Below are 23,011 nucleotides of genomic sequence, written 5' to 3' on the forward strand. Positions count from 1 at the left end.
AATACTACTTCTAACTCATTTGCATTCAATGAGATTCTAAAAACTCATTCTGGTGGTGATTTGTTAGTTGAAACAAGAATAGATAGGAAAGTATATTGAAATAAAAAGAACTGTTATAAAATTAAAATATATCTTACAAAAGTAACGTATCAGTTTTAGAAACCTTTAATTAACAATTCAGTTTACACTTTAAGAATTTGCAACTGTAATACTCGTTAGCAATCCAATTAATTTTATTTAGGCATTTTCATAAAAATTACTAACCTCTTTCTGTAAATTATTTTGAAAAATGAGTACTCCAGAAATGTAAAACATTTGCGCTCTTGAAAAAGCAATCAAAAAATTTTGTTGGCTTTTGTAAGTTATCAGTCCCATTATCTGTAAGTTGTACTGTTCCGTTTTATGTTATATATTTCATTATAATTCTTCTAAATCGTTAATGACTCGGTACGTTATTCCTCTGACATGCATTTAGGTGTAATTCAGACTTGATGAATTATTACTATATGTTATTTATTACTTTACCGCAAAATTTTAAAGTACGTCTGTTGATGTTTTTAACTTGATTGTTAGCGATTTCTGTTAATACGTACTGCAGCATAACTTGTAATCTAGTGTTTGGAACATGTAATGTATTCCAGTCAAGATATGAATAACTGAAAAACAATTCCGCACGGCTTAACAGTTGTAGGATCGTCGGCGAAATGAAATGAACTGTAGCAGTTTTTCCTTGTTATTTATCAGATTTCGTTGAAACCGTTTCTAGGGTCATCATTCTTTTCTTTCCCTACGGTGCCCCGGTTGAAGAATATTGAGCCCTGGACGTAGAAAGCTACGGGCCCCCCTAGCATCGTCACATTCAAAAAGTGGCCTTTATATGGGCTGCAAAATAAGCAATAAATTTTATTGTGAAATGTGTATAAAAAATTTTTGAGGATGCATTAAAATTTTAAAAAATATTTTAAGTGTTTACACAGAAAAGGTTTACATAAAATAGTCATTAACACTACAAAATTCACAACATTCTTTTCGTGACTCGATATTGATGATATTATTAGCATCACCATCAAGTTATTCTAGTGCGTTGTATTCTATGATAGCGACGTTCATCAAGCTTGTCTTGACTCAAATTAGACTTCAAGTATGTTTCTATTCTTTTTAAGGTCGAAAAGATCGTTCGCCTGACGCGTTAGAAATAAATATCGCTCACTCATATATCACTTTGCTCTGCGCCGGCTAGATAGTATACAATAAGGACATGGAAGTGCATGAGAGCGGCAAAAATTGTTTTGCAAAATCATTTAATATTTGTTCATGATTATGTAAAATATTCTCCCTTATAACATAATATTAGCTAGGTCCAGCTCATCCAGGTCCTTCAAGACCCCGATGGATAAACCGGTAAAGACATTCTAGTATCCGCATTCCTTGCATAAAGTTACTTCATGGAAGGAAATCGTTTTTGACCAGCGGTTCTCAACATTTTGTCTAACGCGTACCATCTAAACAAAAACTGAAAAAGTGCCACATCTATATTTTGAGATGATTATTTTTTAATTTCTCAATGGAAATACTTTTATTTATCAAATGCCCGGCCATTGACCAATCAGGTCATTAGGCAAAAAATGGAAATATTAAAATATACACTGGTGTCCAAAACTTAAGCATAAATTGTAAAATGCGAAAAACATGGAGTAAATATTTGTAAAATTATTCCAAATTTCTTGCGGATAGTAATTGGGTGAAGAAGAAACATTGGGTTTATGCAAAACTTTTCAGTCGACTACGTCCTGCACGAAACACCTGCGCATGTCGGAACGCAGAGAAACCGATTCACGCAGCATAGGCAGTTCAGACAAGTTTCGGGCAACTGCTGTGCGAAAGAACGTTGTTAACCATCAAACAAGGTGAATGATGGCACAAAGACGCCAATTAGAGATGTATGCGAAAGGAAGAATCGTTGGAATGCTGGAATCCGGACGATCACAAACCGAAGTGTCTCGAATTCTGAATGTGAACCAGTCTGTGATCTCAAGACTGTGGCAGAGGTTTCAAGGAACGGGAGATGTTACCCGACGACCAGTATCAGGTCGACCAAGTCACAACCCCTCGCCAAGACCGATATCTGGTAATAAGTGCGTAACGTCAGAGGGGCAGTACTGCCAGAGCACTGGGTTCGGCGCTCACAGTCGCCACAGGAATACGAATTTCGAGACAAACTGTTTACAGGAGACCCAATCATGCTGGTCTGTATGCCAGAAGACCAGCAGTTTGCATTCTCCTCACGTCTGAGCAGAAACGCGCTCGTTTGAACTGGAGTTTGAAACATCAATATTGGAGTGTGGGAGAGTGGGCTAATGTGATGTTCAGTGACGAGTCTCGGTTTAGTCTGAGTTCTGATTTTCGTCGGGTAACGATATGGAGAGAACGTGGAACACGTTTGGAACTAAGAAACATATCGGAAAGACGTCATTTTTCATCAAGGGGAGTAATGGTATGGGCAGGCATCATGATGGACGGCCGCACAGACCTCCATTCATTTGACACGGGGTCTGTGACTGGTCAAAGATACAGACACGAAGTTCTTGAGCCTTATGTTCGCTTGTTTCGAGGTGCTGTCGGTCCTGACTTCATATTCATGGATGATAATGCGCCATGTCACCGAGCGGTGCTGGTTGATGACTTTTTTTTAAACGGAAAACATCCAGCGCATGTCGTGGCCTGCGAACTCCCCTGATTTAAATCCTATCGAGCACGTATGGGATATGATCTGGAGACAAATTGCAACCCTTTCGCACCCACCAAGCTCCGTTACAGAACTGAAGAGAACTCTCCAAGAAGCTTGGAACCGTTTGAGCCCACAACTCATTCATCATCTCATAGCAAATATGGTAAATAGCCTGTCAGGCTGTCAGAGGTGACAACACGCCTTATTAAACTGCAGCATCAGTAATTTATTTAATGTTTTCTTTCTTTTTTTCTTTAAAGTGTGAACCCTTGATATTCTCAGTTTTCTTTCAAACTGCTACTTTGGATAATAAAATTAATTATTAGCGTTCTTTTGATTTGCTTCCTTATTTTATAACCATTTTACACTCGCATATCACGTTTCCCGCCATTCTGATTTACAGTTCCTTCTTTATTCACATAATTATCAATTATGCTTAACTTTTGGACACCAGTGTATATATTGCCATATGCACAACATATTGGCTATTTGTATTAAATATGAACACCTAAAAAATTAGATTAAAAATTGGTTACCGTATTTACTTATTAAAATCCAAGTTACAATAGTTTAATTCTAAGATTTAGTGCAAAATTTGGGCCTGTTTAAGAGAGATCAATTTCTTTACGTTTGGTCTCACTTAGTTTTAACCATAAATTAGGATTTTGTTCTGTATTTATTTTTCAATCATAAAATGGAAGAAAATACTTTTTCACACAAATAGGTTGTGCAAGAAAGCAATAAAAATTTAATAGCCTTATTTGAAATGCCTTTAAATCCTTTTTTTTTTTTTTTTCACCGGTTAGGCAAACGTTGACAAGTGTGTTATTTTTTAAATCTTCAGTTAGAGTTCGATCACAGGAAATTTCTATCAAATTGTTCTTTTCTTCACAAGATTTTTGAATTTAACAGCTAAAAATACTTTGTTTCTTTGCGTACAACCGGTTGAGAATCGCTGTTTTAGATCTAAAAAGCAGCAAAACTTTGATCCATCCAAAACCAACCAAACCGTCCAAATTTTAAGTGCATTTTGACGATTTGCAGTATTAAAAACCTAGAATTCATACAAATTTTATTTTAATGGTAAAATACACGTATGTAATATAAATTAAAAGTGATTTCTGAAGAAAACAGACTAAGATTATTTTACTAACCAGTAATAAGTTGACTAAGTTGCCTTCATTTCAACAAGATGCATTTAAAAGTTATCATCGTTTTACATAAAGTTAATTTATGACTTTCAGCGTTTCGCTTAGCAACACGCTAAATTTATGCTTTTTCGCCAAGGAGAAATGGTTGAGAAAGAAATAAACGTAAACGAAGCATAAAAATGTCAGGAATGACGTCCTAAAAATTATTTTTAGAGAGTAAACACGAGAAAAAGTTTAGCTGCAACTTCGAACGTAAGCAACAAGGGACGTGTTTATGTCTTTAAATTCAGAACGTACAGTCTTTTGGATTTCAAACATGTGGGGAGAGGGAAGAGGAATAAAAATACAAAGCACTGTCTTCAAAATTAAGCTTGATTATTACTATTTAATTTATTTATTTATTATTTTGTGTCCTACTTAGTTTAGCGAATACTACGTAAGCTATTTTTGATAGGAGATATTATAATTCTAAATATAATTAGTTCACTAGGGTAAGCAAGCACACTAAAATGGCAGACTGTTTTGGGGATTTGGAGGATATAAAAAGAGACTCTTAAGACGCTATGATAGGTAGCAATACAAGTATTCTACTTAAATCATAGAAACCATACTCAATTATCAATTGAAACGAAATGTCATTCTTTCGAGTACTTACGTATTATCCCGTCGACCGGCCAATTATGGATGACCGTGTGCTTTAGAATTAATCATCCGTGTCATTGAGAAACCAGTCCCTTAGAATTTTGCAGCGACGACTGGCGACTGGAGACCGTTGTTGGAATTACCGCCAACGGTCAACGCAATAATACGCAAGTACCTTCTTTTATAATAGGGAATTATTCAATTAACAAGCAAATACACAGTAAACATGTTTTGGAAATCCATTTCTTCTCATCGGTATAAAAGCGGACGTCTCTGATAAAGCCTGAAATTATATTGATCCGCTCCAATTAAATTTTTTAACACGTTTTATCGATAAAAGTCCAAGTGACAGTCAGCAAAATATCGTAGCAATTAGAAGACTCATTGGCAAATTATGATTACAAACATATCGCTAACAATTCATAATAAAAAAAATTAATTAAAAACTAAATAATTGCTAATTTAGTATCAAGAACAAATTTCTGTTGGAATTTTAAATTCATGATGAAATTTGTGTATGAATATACCGAGGCAGTTCGCAAATTTTTTAGACGATTTTCATGGTATTTACATAAATATTTACCTAAATGTTTTGTGTTATTAATGTTTCATTTGATAACCCTTATTCTTCTTCACTACCTTTCTACACCGTAATTTCCAAACCAATAGAGCCTTTTGTAGTATCGGAAGAAGTGTTTTATCCCAATCTTCTCCAACAACTTTCCAAAGTCCAAGGAGGGTTGTAGGTCGACCTTTTTGACAATTCGCTTTTTAAAACTCCAAAAGCAGGAAAATCTATGGATGATAACTTCAGGAGATTGAGTAGGAATATGAGTGAAGGATATGGCCTTGATACCTATTTCTTGTTCCAGGAAATTAAGAATGGATTTGGACGTCTGGTTGCTTGCTTTGTCTTGATGCAGTTCTACTGATTGATGGCATTGTGGGTACAGAGACGATATTTCATTTTTGAAAACTGGGTATAAAATATTTTCCCTATATTAAGTGGAGTTGATCTTAACATGTTCCTCCACTGTTTTTATTAGTCCAAAAATAATTTGAGTCCCGAAGGACTATTGCTTTCGTTTTGGCATTTTGCGTCGGACTCCTATAAATGTCGGTTCACTTTTCAAACTGTTGCCACAAAATGTTAGTGTTCTGCATTATATTTGAAAAAATTAAATAATGAAAAATCAGCATGTATATTTCTCGCGTTGTGATAAAACAACGGTATCTAGAGCCATCCAATTTTGAATGACGTAATCCTACTACGAATATGAGCAACCTGAAATCCCAAATTTAAAATTTGGAATTTGTTTTATTATCGATTTCATATTTTGTAAAACTTTCACGAATTTTTAAATAACAAACTCAACGATTTAAAAGCAAACAATGGCAACACTCAACGGGGGGGGGAAACCTTTTCATCTCCAGCGCGCGGAACTGTGTATCGGAAATTCTAAAGAAACGCTCATTTTAAAATTATTTTGCGACATTGCTATTGAACTCAATTTTATGGTTTAAGTGCAAAGAACATGATATTTAATAAATAAAGGTAACGCACAAAACGTTAAAAAAACGCCCCTTTGGATGTAATTTAAAATCTAAAACTTTTTTTTTTTTTTTTTTTTTTTTAAATTTGTTGTTGTATGGAAAACTAGCAACAATCATAAATCCCTTTGAAAAACTTTAAATTCTTTGAATCTTGTTTTAAGATTTTTTCCACCTCTTTGATGATAATAAATAGATCTCTTTTTATTGCAGTCGTTTAAATACACCCACTCTTCATCTATTGCGACAACACTTTTGTCCAGATAAATGTTTCTCATAAAGTATTCTGCAACGCGTTGTGCGTTCGACGATATGTCGTGGAGAAAGAGACGATGTATGATAGGTTTTTTTCGCATTTTTAAGATTCAAATCAACATCAGTCATTTTGTTTACAGGTGACATTGAGCATTTTATTGAATTTGAAACTGTCTTTTGACTTAATGTTTTTTTTTTTTTTTTTTTTTTTTTTTTCTTCTGCTGTTGTTCTGACTGATCTGACAGTAATATCAGAACAAGCCCACGAAATTCATGGTGGCAAGGATGCTTCAATCGTTGGCAAAAACCTAAGCACCATACAGGTGACAGTATGACTGCTCAGTTTTGCCCCTAATATCGATGGTCAGGAACCTGGGGGGGGCGGGTCCGAAGGTCTCCCACCCCTCTTTCCCTACCACCAACTTCTCGAGAGGACTTTCAGCTCACTGCATATTTAGAATGTCCTCATGCCGCAAAGACAATATACATTTACAAATATCCATGCTTTCTCCGGGATTCGAGCCCGGGTCCTTCGGTGCGGCAATCAGCTTCGTTAACTACTATTCCGGTTAGGCGGCTTTCCTTTCTTGTTGACAATGAAACCCTTCCTGGTCCATGAAGCCGAGAGCTACCAGTTTCCATTCACATGCAGCTATCACTATCTCTGACTGCCATTGTTCGATCGAATAAAAAGGATTTCACCTCATGGCTGGTTTGACGGTTTAATCTAGTATACTTATTCACAGAATAGGACTATTTTTTGTTTTACTTATACAGGGTGTGCCACTCGAAAGAGGCCTCGGGAAAAGTGTGATAAAAATCTTATAACAGAAGGGAATGAAACTAAATTTTCATATCTTTATGTTGGAGAAATGAAAGTGCATTAGAAGAGGTGCTGGAAGTGACCTCCACCCACCTGTTTCCAACCGTTCAACACGCTGTTGCATTTTCGTGTATGTTGCTCTCAGATTACATGTGGTAGTGTGACGAAATGTGGTTCCACTTGTCAGGATACGTCAACTAACGAAACACACGTCTATGGAGTTGTGACAACCGGCATGCAGCCGTCGAGGAACCCTTTGATTCACAGAGGATGGGTACGTTTTGTGCATTACCACAGCGACGCATCATCGGGCCAATTCTTTTTTTACATTATAGTCACCAATGAAGTGTACCCGGCACTTGTTCATGAATTTGTAAACTAGTTGCATGATGAGGAGCTGACACCTAGCTTACCAGTAAGATGGGGCAACATGCCACACATCTGTAGCGAATATGAACGCGGTGAAATCACTTTTCCAGACTTAGTTTCCTTTCAGTTTTTTCTATGGGTCGTCTTGAAGGTTATGCGTACAAGCACAAACCATGCACATCGACGATTTGCGCCAGAAGGTCCGTCGTGAAATCCAAGGAGTGTCGCCCAATACTCTGGCAGCAACATACACGAGCATGCACCGCCATGTTTAACTGTGTGTACAGGTAGAGGGAGATCACTACCAGCATCTCTTCTAATGCACTTTCATTTCTCAAACATAAAGACATGTCATGCAAAAATTTGGTTTCGTTTTCTAATTCATATGTATAATTTTTTAATTCTTATTCATTTCTTTCTTTCATTCATTCTTTCTAATTTTCTAATTCATATATAATTTAATAGCATATCTCCATAATTAACATGTCCCGAATTATTAGAGACAAAGTATCCTCAGAATGATCTGCGCTTCCATATTGATCCTCTAGGAGTTATATTAGTAAAAAGGCATGCTAAGCTACCGTAGAATAATATGCCATATTTTTTAACTATCAACCTTAACCTGTGAAATGCTGTGACAGGAGTGAAAGGATAATTTCGTGATCCATTAAAGGAATTTACAATCCATTGTTAGGAAATATTTCTTTCAGTTAAGAAATTCATATTTCGACAGCTTAACAACGGAAAACTTCAACAACCTTGTGATACATGACCATAAAATACTTTTACAGTGACGTTCTCATTTTAACGATATGCTGCAAATAAAAGAATAAATTAAGGATAGGGAAAAAATATTTTAACTCAAAGATACCTTACGTCAATGATAGATCCTAGATCCAAACCGAAGACCAATCCGTGAATCTACTGAAGACTAGATATTTTAAGTTTCACAGTGTGTTCTTATTTCTCCTTTGCGAGAATACGCCAATGATTAATGCAAAGTGAACAAAAATAAATAAATAATACATATATATACAACAATATAGTAAAGTTAAATTAAATTTAAATAATTATCTTGCGCCATTGCTGCAAAGAATGAAATTTGAATTTAACAAATATTATCTATTTGTATAAAGCTAATATAAATTAAAAATATAATTAAGAAATTTTAATTGCAAAAATAAAATTAATTATTGCTGCGAACTAATTTACAATATTATTTAAATTCTAAGAGCATATGTAAATTAAGTGCACGTATCTAAAGCCATTAAAAAATAGATATTCCAAAAAAATTTTTAAGGAATTTTTAAGACCAAATAAATTGCATAAGTGAATAATTGTTGAGCAGGCAGGAAACACACTTATCAAGGGGAAGTTGCCTCCAAACCTAACTCTTCAATGACTCAATTCGTGTTTCTTCATCCATATAGGCAAGGGTATAAGTAAAATTCAAAACCATTAATTAATTATATTTTAAATTTATATTAGCTTTATAAGAATAGAATATTTGTTATATATATATATATATATGTTACTGTGAAAGACCGAAATTGGAGAATGTCGACTTTCACCGGAGAATATCAACATTCACCAAATACGTCAGTGAAAGATCGATTTTTTTTTTTTTTTTTTTTTTTTTATAACCTTTTTACTTATTACGTGCTCCGCCCTTAGGCACTACACGGAAAGGGAGGGATGCCCCGTGGAGGTCTTTTTAAGGGAAACTGGCTCGTATCCACGTTACACATGGGGAAAACCACGAAAACGCCCGTGCAGCCAGCCCGTTCGCCGGGATAAAGATCGAATATTGTACTACATTCTTGTATATTCGGACCCTCACCGGTTTATGTCGACAATCACAGATATGCTTTGGTGAAAGTCGAAAAGAGAGGTCATAAAGTGCCATAATAGTTTAAGTTGTTGCAATAAATAAGATTTGAATCACATAATTTAGCAAGTTTTTTATTACTGTAATTTCATTTTTCTCATTTAGAACGTACTGTATAATTTTAAGTAAGTTTTTAACTTCTATTATTTTCCTTTCTCATTTTGAATGTATTGTGTGTTTTAGGTTCTCATGTTCTTAAGTTCTTATTTCAAGTCTCAAGTGCGTTCATTCGCGACTGAATGACGGAGAAGAAAATATAATATTGTTATACGTTCAACATTCACCATTAGTACATGGTGAATGTCGACATTGACCGGTGTAAGTCAGAAATAAGAGTATTTGGAAAATATTTATCACATACACCAAAAGACTATGTGAATGTTGACATTCACCAGATTTCGGTGTTTCACCGTAACGTATGTATATATATATATATATATATATATATACCAGTATGGATTCACTCTTTTAAAATAATTCTACTTTAATTAAACTTAGGAGATAATATAATCAATTAATCAATATTGTTTAGGAAATAAATTATTATATATATATATATATATATATATATACCAGTATGGATTCACTCTTTTAAAATAATTCTACTTTAATTAAACTTAGGAGATAATATAATCAATTAATCAATATTGTTTAGGAAATAAATTATTATATATATATAAATATAAATCTGAAAGCTTTTTTTTTCTAACGTTTTGTGTGTTACCTTTATTTATTAAGTATCATAATCTTCGCACTTAAACCATAAAATTCAATCCACAGCAATATCGCAAAATAATTTTTAAATCAGCCTAGCTTTAGAATTTCCAATACACAGTCTCGCGCGCTGGAGATAGAAAAAATGCTTTCTTTTTTCCGTACAGTGTTGCCATGGCTGGCTTTGAAATCGTTGACTTTGTTCACCAAAAATTCCTCAAAGTTTTACAAAATTTGAAATACATAATAAAACAAATTCGAAATTCGAAATTTAAAATTCGGGATTCAGAGCGCCCATGTCCGGTTGGAGAACTGCGTTATTCAAAATTAGATGTCTCTAGGTACTGCTGTTTTTTCACAGTGCGAGGAAACATTCATGCAGATTCTTCATTATTTAGTTTCTTTAAATATAATACATGGCGGTAATATTGGGTGGCAACAGTTTGAAAAGTGAACGAACGGAGAAAGTGAAACGACGCAAAATGCTGTTTTGAAACTAATAGCCCTTTGGGTCTAACGCCTCTTTCGGCTAATAACTTGCCTCTGAGAAGAACTGCAGAGGGAAAAAAATAAGGGTATTGAAATAACAGAAATACTAAGTATACAAAATGAAAGAATGCTTAAAATCAAAGAATATCTGTTATATGAGACAAAGAATAATATTTTAAGCAGATTTAGTCCTTGATACATGAATTTCCTATTCATGATGAGTAAATTTTTACTGCTATTTTCTGAGTCACAGTTAACAAGAAATAGAACACAAAAAGCGGATTTATTTTCTAGGTCAAACAGATTGCAGAAGAAAAAGTGTCTCGCAAATATTCAAGCTTCTCCGTGTAATTTCAACAAGAGTTATCTATGATTTCACGGACAGCTCATTCATTAGAAAAAAATAAAGCTAATTTTAAATTTAATTACGTTACGTTGTTTACAAAAGCGTGTTATATCTCTCACATATTATTTTTATAATTTTACAAAACTGAATGAGAATAATTAGTTTAATAATTTGCTCGTATATAAATTCAAGAATAATTTATTGACAATTGAAAGCTGATGCATTAATTAAATTTATAAAAGTTATCATAGTTTTTGCATTTAACTATAATCAAATCACTTTATTGCTTTGTATTCTTGCAAAATTCAAAATGTAAGTAATAAAATTCAAAATATAGAGTAAATAAAAGTATCAAATAAGAAGAATACCGCTAGATGTCAGTGGAGACATTTCTGGATATTTCCACAGCATTGGCTGCATTTGAGAATCTTCATAAACAAAAATTACTCATAGAATTATTAATCCGATAAAAAGGGGGGAAATCTCAATGCATTCAGATTTATGTTACGCCCGAAGGGGCCTTTATTAACGTTTTGTGCGTTACCTTTATTTATTAAATATCATGGTCTTCGCATTTAAACCACAAAATTCAATTCAACAGCAATATCGCAAAATATTTAAACGCGCACATCTTCAGAATTTCCAATACACAGTCTCGCGCGCTGGAGATAACTTTTCTTTTTTCGTGCAGTGTTGCCATTGCTCGCTTTGAATTCGTCGAGTTTCTTAATACAAACTCATAAATTCTTTACAAAATATGAAATAGGCCAAATTTAGGCTTCCAGAGGCCCATATTCGGGTGGAGACGTACGTTATTCAAAATTTGATGGATTAAGGTACGTTTTTTTATCACAATGCGAGAAACATACAAACATTTATGCAGATTTTTTATTATTTAATTTCTTTAAATATAATACAGAGAGATCATATTTAGTGGCAACTATTTGAAAAGTGAATTGACGCAAAATGCCAAAACGAAATTAATAGCCCTTCTGGGATTATAAGGTATTTCTCCCGCCTTCCTAGCGTGCCTTCGTGGTGTAGTGGTTCTGCACGCTGGGCCGGTATTGCAGAGGTCCGCGGTTCGATTCCCAGCGAAGACGTTGCTAATTTTCCATCTTTCCTGCTTCCAAAAAATACCTAATATCTCAACAGGCTGACGCCCTTTGGGTTAAAAAATATATAAATGAAGTATGTAAAATTTTCTAATAAAGAATATGCATGCTCAATGCAATTTATCGAATGGCTACTAATGAGCAAAAAAATGATCAACTTCCACTTTTTCTTCCAGGATGATCTATTTTTTTATTTGTTTCTTTTCATAGCAATATTACTATCTGAAAATATTTTATTGTACATGAATTCCGGTAACAAAAAAGAAATAACTTATAAAATACATAAAAGATGATTTTTAAAATAATTTCAAAATCTAATTGAGCATTTGGAGTTAGTTATCATAGCAATATTAACGATGATTACTACTTTTTTTTTTTTTTTTTTTGATTTTATGAAAATGCTAATCTTTAAAAATTTTCTTTGCTTAAAAGTAAAACTATATACGTTCTTTAATTAAATTTTAAAACTGGACTAGTAAAAACAGCGATATTTAAAGAGGGGAAAAATCATACATTTCCTCTATAGTCGAAATTTATGAAACATTAAATTAATTTTACAGTTTCTATATTTTAACAGCTGAATAGCTAGGCATTTATACTTCCATTAACGTTTACACAAATTCAAATAAGATGTATTAAAAACATCTCGTCTAATGTTTTAGGCGTAAAATTATAATTCTTTCATTACCTAGATTTCCTTATATATATATTAATATTTTTGCAATTTTTGACGCTATCAGAAACAAATAAATAAATATCGAGCTTAATTAACGAAATGAAAATATGGATTTTGAACGAAATATATATAATATGAAACGAAAGAAAATATGGAATTGGCGTATTATCACATACCCTTTTCTTTGGTGTTTAAGTTATACAAAATCTCCAGATATTGAAATATACCTCCAGACATCGAAAACATTCGTTTTATATGGGAAAGAGACTATTAAAACGTATTACTCTCTTCGTAAACGTATTAGACTATTTAATACGTATTAAACTCTATTAATACTATTAATGCGTATTATTCTTACGACTATTCATACGTATGACTCTTCGTGAACGTATTAGACTATTAATACGTTATTAAAACGTATTAGTCTCAGCTGACTGACTATTGAAACGTATTAGTCTGTTCTTGAAAATGTCTCTAATAGTTAGTTATAGGGTAACCTCATAATTCCAGATAAAAGAGTCATACGAATTCCATATTTTCTTATACAAATTTTTAAAATGTTGACATAAAATATGCCCTTTTCTAGCTTTTATTTGGGAAAGAAAATGTCAACTATATTTGGACTCCGACGAATCATTTAAATGGTGCACAACTCTGTCCCTACGTCAACAGTTAAAAACCTAATTTTTTTTTCCCCCTTAGAATGAGGTGCACTCGAGGACAGTAATACAAAAAGCAGTTATTCTACTAGCTGATAGTTAAAATCTATTCCAGAAACCGAAAAGTATCCACGGTTTCTGTCTTGGAAAAATTGTGAATATTTTATCCAATAATGAAATTGTAAATAATTGAATAGAAAAATTCAAACAAATCTCACCTAATACCCAAGTCCAGGGGAGGTTTATATCTAAAAGGCGAAGGCGGCCTATCTTTAAACAAAGTAGAAGAAATTATAATAAAGGGTAATGCTCCTTTATTCATAGAGTAATCCTGCTCTAACCCGAAGAGAAGGTGAGACTGCGGTGATGCTACGGAACCTGGTGATGCTTTTAAGAAAGGGTGGCGCTGCATCACGTGATCGCAGGGCTCTTATTCGCTGCCACCGAGCGCAGCTGCGTGATTTTCTCTCTCTTTTCCTTAACTCGCAGCATCCTCTTCTCCGTATTCTTCTCTTGCTTCGATTTCTCAACGAGACCTTCAATCCTGATGAATGTTTCCGAGCGTCCAATAATTTTTACATTTTCATATAAATTCTCACTTAAATTTTCACCTTAATGGACATTTAACGATCAATATTTTGGACATAAAAACCATAAATACAACGATCACGCATTTTCTGGCTTCTAAGTTCATTATAAAGTTTTCTTAATTAAATTCTCTATCTTATCAACAAAAAATTATTATTTCAAAGCTTTTAAGACTCTTCTTTGTAAATAAATAAATACTTCCACGCATGATAAGCACGCGAGGTTTATATTATTAGCTCAAAAGGTGTTATAGCCGAGAAGGGCTAGTAATTTCGTTTTGGCATTTTGTAGCGTTTCATTTTTCAAACTGTTGCCACCAAATATTATCGCCCTGTATTATATTTAAAGAAATAAAATTATGAAGAATCTGCATGAATGTATGCATGTTTCTCGCATTGTGATAAAACGACGGTAGTTAGAGTCATCCAATTTTGAATACCGTACGTCTCCACGCGAATAGGGTCATCTGGAAGCCGGAATTTGTTTTATTATTTATTTCCTATTTTGTAAAGCATTTATGAGTTTTTGGTTAAAAAACTCGACGAATTCAAAGCGAGCAATGGCATCACTGCACGAAAACAGTGTGCGGGAGGGGGAGAAATATCTCCAGAGCGCGAGAATGTGCATCGGAAATTCTAAAGATACGCTCTTTTTAAATTATTTTGTGATACTGCTGTTGGATTGAATTTCATGGTTTAAGTGCGAAGAATATGATATTTAATACATAAAGGCAACACACAAAACGTTAAAAAAGCCCGTTTGGGAGTAATATAAAATCTAAAATATTTCGGGTTTTTTTTTTTTTAAAGTTCGGGCGCCACTGCAGAAACATTAGATGTTTTTTTTTTTTTTTTTTTTTTTTTTTTTAAATGCATGAAACAGGCAATGCCCCACCCGAGATACGCGCCGAGCATGCTGACCATTACACCACGAAGGCATGCTATAAAGGTGGGAGAAATACCATATATATTCCCTATTTTAAAGGGCGACTAGGGATTAGGGGACCCTATCGCCAAATCCTGGCGGTGGAGTATCATCATCCACCACCTTCTTTTAGTTTGGGCGCCACTGTAGAGACATTTAGAATTTTTTTTTAATCAGGAGACATGAAGAATGAGCAATACCCTCGTCGGGGCTCGAACCTCTCGTATACGCACCGAGTCTGCTGGCCATTACACCACGAAGGCATGCTAAGAGGGCGGGAGAAACACCTTATACTTTTTTCTCTCGCATTTCCTCACCACGATATAAATGAGTTAGGGTGGACATTAAACTGAAGTAGCGAAAAGATTATTCACAGCGTGTTTCGCTATTGACTACGCACGTTGCTGTTTTTACCAATTCTTTGAATTCTGAACCTTGGCTTCGCAACTTACACCGGCGGGGTATTAAACTCGGCAAGAATGCTACCAAAGTTTCATATCCCGCCGGTGTAGGTTTCTTATTCAACCTGCTTGGTTAAGTTAATTGGTGTAGTCTTGTACTACGAGCTTATCTTTAGTTTTATCGCTACAATGGATGGTGGATTTTTAAGCACAAAGACTGTGTCGTCTATAAATAACTGAATTAAGTAAAAAGGGTCCTTTACGCCGTTCTCCTGTTGTGTTCATCTTCTAGTCTCAGCGATAATTCGCTAACAAACTTTCAAGTAGATCTAGTAACAGTTTATGCTAGCCAAGAAGACTAGACTTTACAAGCATATTTTTTCTTTTTTGTTCAGATGTGGTAAAAGAAATTATGCAAAGTCTGTGAAAGAATAAATCTGAAATTACATAAATCTCTAAACTTTATGTTTCCATTTTAATTAGATGGGCTGCTTTTTTTATTGCACATTTTCAGAAAAATAATGAATCGGTAAATTTGCTGCAACTGAAAGGTATTGAAAGGATTGATAATTTTAATTTAGGATATTTTTTCAGCGGACATCAAAACACAAAGGCCAGAAATATAGAAAATACATACGTATATTATTACTAGCGGAAGTACCCGATGCCAAACATACGATTCATAGTCATACATTTTTCAATCTGATGCGATATGGAACCCACATAAAAATTTTCGATAGAAAAATAAGCTAATTCTCTCTAATTATATCCGGAACAAAAGCACGCAGTTTTTAATGATTTTAGTCTTTTTAATCAAATGGCCATAAAAGCTCGAGTTTTATCCTATATTTCAGCTATATTTCATTGTAGTCGATTCAATGTGGCAAAACATAGATCATAATTGATCAGAAATCAATAATGCGAACAAACAGATCCACAAACAAGCATTCTTCTTTATATAGAGAGATTTTGCAAACCTTACAAATTTTTGATAAACAAAGTCTACGGTCTGAAAACGAGCAGTAGCAACACTTTTCGAAATAAAGCATTTTTATCTCCAACGCGCGAGACTGTTGCCACTCGGAAAAATGACTGCGAAAATTAGTGTTTTCAGAGTTAATTAATATATCTGACTTTTTTGTTTTTTAAGTAAGTGGACGTCGACCTTTTCCAGGATCCAGAAAAGAATTGTAGAAAGTTTGGTGACGATCGCTGTAGTAGTGACTGAATTATTAGCGAACAAACAAGACTTTCTTCTTTATATATATAGATTGAAGAAACATTCCATAAAAACTTACCGCTCATTTTGTTCATATAAAAACCAATACATATATTTTACTGCACATGAAGTTACGGAAATTCTCTTAAGAATTCCGATGTCACGTGCAATAAGCCTAGAAAATGATTGCTGTTTTTACGTAGGAATAATACAGTGAAGTTATTTCGTATGTAGAAGTAAGTTAGTGACCAAGAATAACCAACTCTTTTCTTCGTTTGATTATTATATTTTCCGTAACTGTTTATCTGACGAAAGTCTAACAATACCGATGGAACATTTCTGTCGAAATCTACAAAAGTTACATTCAACAATAAACTGACAATTTCAGTCTGAAATCTTACTTGAATGCCTAAATGGTTTCGAGACATGTTGTAGTACCTGCACATTACATATAGCTACATAATATCTCTTACATTATAGCTTCTTTACTTTGAACGCAACCGATATTTCTATAAAATTCATTACCCCTATACGAAAGACAATACATATTTTCGATGGCATTAAAAATTCTCTTTATATATTTAAGATGCGATGAAAATAAACACACTGGCCAATGGATTAGAAACCCAAGATCAATATTTTGTTGGACCACCTTTTGCACGGATTTTGCTCTGATTCGATTGGGCATAATGTCTACATGCTTCTGGAGTGCATTTACGTCCAGAGAATATCATGTATTGACTATGCAGCTTTTTAGATCTTGTACATTAGATAGAAGTATTAGTAAATTAGAATGCGTCTTTCCACCATATTCGATACATTTTGGGTTCCATATATCCAGGGTTGGAATTGGAAGTCAGACTGATGTTCAGCGAACCAATTTTGAACACTTCTGGCACGATGTATAGTTGCATTATCGTCCATGAAGTATCCGTCACCATCAGAGTAAAAAATGCAACATTGCAGGGTACGCTTGATCTGCCAGTATATTTAGGTATCTAATGGCTATTTGTTTACCCTCGAGGAACACCAGGGCACCACTTCCATACCATCAAAACATGCCCCATATCATGATACTCCCAACAGACTCTTGCACAGTGCGAGTAAGGCAAGATAGATTCATGTCTTCATGGGGTTCTCACCAAATTCGACATCTTCCATCAATGCAAAATAAGGTGTAGCATCGTTCATCTGGCGGCACTACCCGTTTCCAATCCTCAGATGTCCAGTGTCTTCCTTCTCAACACCAGTGCAAACGAATTCTTGCATGTCGGGCAGAAAGGAATGGTTTTCTTAAAGACACCCGACTATGCATTCCTATCATCTGCAATCCTCTGTGCTTGTTTCGAGCTTCAATCTGTTGGGAAGAGCATTGGCTGAAGATCTGTGTCAGTTAAAGCGCAGTAGAGTCTCTGGTCTGCCGTACAATTCGTCGGAGACGACGCCGATCAATCTCTTGGAAAACTTGTAGAGAAGGACTGTGAGTTCTGATCCCAACTTTTGATATGGTTGCTTTAGGGAATCCAGTGAGATTTACTGTCTTCAGAATCGAGGCCCCTGCTAAACGGGCACCAACAATAAGACCTTTTTCAAATGGTGAAAGATCTGTCGTTTTTCCCATTTTATTTCATTCATCGTGAAAAGCACTCTTACACCTTACTTATACTAGCATTCTAACCACGTGTAACCCATGTCATAAAAAAATTGCATACTTCATCCCTAGCACGCATTCAAATGAAAATCTCAAAGGTTTTTAATTCTTTGGCCTGTGTGTGTGTGTGTGTGTGTGTGTATAAATTTAGGAAATTTGCTTCCAGTTGTCTCGAGATGATATTGAAAATTTTAATAATTTATATTTTCTCTTAATATTAACAGAGTTCCACAAAAGTATACTTGGGTCATCCAGAACTTTGTACTTTTTTGAGAAAAGCACGAGGCTCAAAATATGATAAAATCCTTAAACCCCACTGAAAATTGGAAGTCAGCTTGCATTTACTTTCTCAATTAAGTAATTTTCAATATGACGAACTGCATAAACCACAAACATCAGTGGCTTCAAATCAAGATTCTTTCAACCATAAGGGTCTTAAAGTGTTAAAAGTCGAAGCAAACGTTGTATCTATGAAGGTAATAATTAGCTGTAAACGAAGGTTATGAAAAATGGTTTTCCGTTATTTAACTAATTGCTCAAAAAACTGACGCACTTAGTGGCGCGTGTTTGCCATCCGGCTAAGTCACTCTCGAAGCAGTTACGCTCGGCCGTATTATACGTGCGTAATGATATTCGCCGGCTAGTTTAAGTTAAGGAACTACTACGTTAAATAATTGTCTGTAGTTAATAATTGTCCGACTACGTTAGATAACTGTCTTTAGCTTCGGCTAAGTCTCGGTTATTTTAGTTCTTATTTCATATTCTGAGTTAAAATCACGAATAAAGGCTTTCCTGTAAGCCCGAGAAGGGGTCGACTTTTAATCTTTTTTGAATGAATAAAAGAATATTTCAACCCTTCTCGAGTCTACGTCTTAAACCCCTGTCACATTATGTTTCCGCTACGCGGGACTGGAAGTCGAAAGAGACAATTCTCAAAACTGCGCCCTCAGCTACTCCTACCCACGTAGCTAGGTTACCATTTTCACTTACTACAAAGTTTTGAACGCCAAACAGCAATCGATTATCGTTCAGATTGGGATCACATGATCCTTCAGAAGCAGAATTTTCGTCTGATGGGTTGATTTCTACGCGGAACAGAGCTCCTGCCGAAACATCGGCGAGGAGTCATAAAATCCCGCGTAGCCGGTACATCGTTTCCGTGGCTAGTCGGGACTTCGCTTCCAACGAAGCTGTTTTTTCTAAGAATCCTCCCGTTTAAATCAGTGCTACCAGAATCTCGTTTCTCATAAATGTCAAGTCTAGCAGGGACCGTCGCTAGATGTGATAACAGCTTTAGCTGTTTGAACTCAGCGATAAGTCGCTATATAGTTCACTAGGTTCCTCGACGTTTCATCTTAGAAAAGGAGTTAGGAACCCTAAAACCTACTTCATTAACCAGTTAACTGTGGAGCTCTCGTTTAAGAGTGCGTGTGCATCGTTTTGTGTCGCCAGAATCGAGCCATGACGAGTATATTCGTCCATCACAGAGTAAGTTGCGCTGGTAAGATATTGGATGAAAAAGGTGGGTTTATTTTATAAAACTGAAAATTTTATTACTAATAATTACTTATTTGGTTAACATAAGCAAATATTACATACATATTAAACGAAAAACACAATCAATTAAATTAAATATTATACATATAAAAGTAAGAATTTAAATTCTTGCCGTGGAGAGATATTCAGCGAAACAGAGTACTATACACAATGGGACTTTGCAAATCGAACACCAGTAACGCGATTCCTTTCTGATCTTACGTTTGTAGCAATGCGAACACCTTCGCGTAGGGTTTTTTTTTTTTTTTTCGATGTTCCGGGTATATAATCCGGAACATGATTCCCGCCTAATTGGCTTATATTAGGTCTAAATGGCCGAGTTTGTGTCGATTTATTTCTTTCAATTGGATACGTCGCAAAAGTGTCTTCAATAAATTTCAGCAAAAAGTTTATTGAAGATAAGCGATAATATTTCATTATTTTTTTAATATACTATGAATGCATTCAGATTCAGACACATAATGTCTGAGAAATGGAGAAGTATCTTTTTGTAGTACTTTTTGAGTCGTTTTCTTGCTGTGGAGTACGCTGTGATCATTCCATCGCTCATACCCATTCCACCCATTTTTTTATTATAATCAATCACTACCTCCGGTTTCTTTGTTATTTTTCTTTTCTCTGTTTCTATTACGTTGTCATTATGTACAGTACTTACTAAATTAAATTCCCTCTTATCTTTCCATTTCATTAACATAATATACGCATGACGAGTATACTCGTCAATACACAAAATCGTGCCGCTTCTCTATAACGAGTATACTCGTCAATCACAGTTAACTGATTAAGGTCAAGCTAAAAGCAACTTATTTGGGTAAGTGAATCCCGTTTAGTTGAAACATCGTTTGGGTAAGGCCGATTAGGAAATCTTTTGGATTTCAGTTGGGACTGGTCTGAGAAGAATATTGCATAGGTAAAGAAATATTACATAACTTACTGGAAAGAAATCAAAATAGTTGCTTGCAGCTGTTGGTGTTGGAGGTTTTGGCGGTGACATGCCCATAGACACGCAGTCATCCATGAGGCCGGATGACGGAAAGGCTGACTTGAGCTCCACTACCTTCATAGCTCGAGCAGATGAATTTTCTGGGTATTGAGCTATGAACTGCTTGTGCATTGTAGTGAAGTGCCTTCTGAGATTGCTTTTCTTGCTGATGGCGACCGTCGCATGGCAAATGAGACACGTGCATTTACCGCCAGACATGGTGAACAGGAATTCGCTTTCCCATTCATAATGGAACCGGTAATTTTTCGGCTTCTTTCTCTTCACCTCTTCCACAAAATTCATGAGCACTGTGCAAAAAAATGGAAAGAATATTCAGAAAGATTTTTGAAGAAAAATTATGTCAATTAGAAAATTTATTATCGAGGATGGTTGTTATACATATGATTTATTTGATTAATATTTTTGTAGCAGTTTGCGAACCATTTATAAAAGCAGTAATATAGCTTTGTATTACATCAAATGTCAAATCTAATAATAGTTTCGGCACAATTATTTTATGTTCTTTCTTATTTCAGTTAGACAAATGAAAGTATGTTTCATTTTTATGACCCTGCGTTTGACAGAATAAAGCATTATTTTATACTCCTTATTCTTCGAAGGTAAAATATTTCTGCGAATTTAGAATTATCTCTAAGTCTGATTTCAAAAATTGATTTCATTTTCTTTCACCTGCATTCAATGTAGTGTAGCGTCCAAAAAGGAACACAAAAAGTTTATAAACCTCGAGTTTCAATAAGCTAAATGTAAAATGTATTGAATATTTTTTAATGTATTTGTAGGCGCTGCACAGAAAATGCCTGCTTAAGAATATTTAAGGAAACAAAGCTTGTAGCCACCTTTCTCGAACAGCCTTTTATACATATATTTGTAACATGTTTGTTAATTAGTTTTTATGTTTGATGCAAAATTACTTCCAACTTCTAAAGAAAAACAAATTTATAAACCTCCTGAAAATTTTTGTGAACGATTGAAAAACTTAACGATTTCGAAGCGAACAGTGGCAACACCGTACAGAATAAAATCCTCCAGTGCGTCTATCAGAAATTCCAAAGATATGCTGTTTTTAAATATTTTGTGATTTTGCTGTAGAATCGAATTTTATGAGGCTGCAGCTCAACGAACGTGATATTTAATAAATAAAGTAAATACACAAAATTTTAATAATAAAAAGACACAAAAATTCACTCGTGCTTACAGAAAAGCCATCATTTATGGCTTAAATCAAACGTACTGAATCTGACTTAAGTAAGCGGGTACACAGATAGGGAAACGCTTTCACTTAAGTCAGCTTGACAAGAGAATAACGCAGCTCTCAAAAGAATCAATTAGCAACCTTCAGCAGGCGGCACACGCTCTTACACTCTAAAACCTTCCTTTAAATATACAGCTGGCCATTAAAATTTCAACACCATGAAGGAAAGCAAATAAAAAAAAAAAGGATATTTATTGTATGTAAACAGTATGGCATGCAGACAAAATTATTAAATTTGTAAGCAGTTTGGGGGTTAAAATCTGGGCGCAGCCCCAGCCACCCTAGCCGATAAAAATCGGCCTTATAGCCAAGGCAATTTGGGGGTATACAGCTGCGCGAAATTAGTAGAAACAGATGTTATGACTAGCAGCTAAAACGGCCCTTTCTCGGTTAGGCATGGGCAACTCATTCCATGCTGCTTCATGTCTATGCCCCACTTCATCAACCGCATTAGCTGATGAGTGGTAGAGGGCCAGTCTCTAAGCAACCCATGACCATATGTTTTCAATGGGCGACAGATCTGGAGACCGTGCAGGCCAGGGCAACAGTTGAATATCCTGTGAATCGAGGAAGGTCAGTACACGACGTACAACATGTGGTCTTGCATTATCTTACTGGAAGATGGCTTTAACAGGCCTCGAATACAGGTCACAAGCACTGTACGTAGGATGTCAAAAATGTACCGATCTGCGTTCAAATTACCGTCGATCCGAACTAGAGATGTGCGTGTCGTGTACCCAATGGCTGCCAAAACCATCAAACCAGGTGCAGGGCTCCTAGGACGAGATCGAACGCAAGGGGGCGACGTGCGGTCTCCTCGGAGCCTCAGACATGTATACGCTCATCAGAATACTACACACAGAACCGGGACTCTTCTGAAAAGATGACATTGTGCCGCTCCTGTATCCAACTTTGTCGTTTGGCGCACCAGAGTCGCCGCCTCTCTCTATGCTGCATTGTCAAGTGAAGTCGAAGTAATGTTCGCCGTGCTAATAGTCTATGCTGCTGCA

The 23,011-nt window shown here is 35.1% G+C and overlaps 1 protein-coding gene across 2 annotated transcripts in view; it reads right to left on the bottom strand.

Annotated features, from left to right (window-relative positions):
* Positions 1-23,011, bottom strand: part of LOC118201922 (glutamine synthetase-like) — a 49,917-nt gene that overhangs the window by 18,310 nt on the left and 8,596 nt on the right. The window contains exon 3 of one of the 2 annotated variants that reach the window (XM_085823225.1): positions 20,681-21,036. In XM_085823225.1, coding sequence (XP_085679351.1) covers positions 20,681-21,036 — 356 coding nt within the window. Of the gene's footprint in view, positions 1-13,624; positions 13,782-20,680; positions 21,037-23,011 lie in introns of those variants that run through there. The other variant, XM_035374083.2, reaches the window with a different exon arrangement.

Source organism: Stegodyphus dumicola, chromosome 9 (assembly GCF_044657685.1).
Source record: "Stegodyphus dumicola isolate Sdum_Otavi_A_Nest chromosome 9, ASM4465768v1".
NCBI lineage: Eukaryota > Metazoa > Arthropoda > Arachnida > Araneae > Eresidae > Stegodyphus > Stegodyphus dumicola.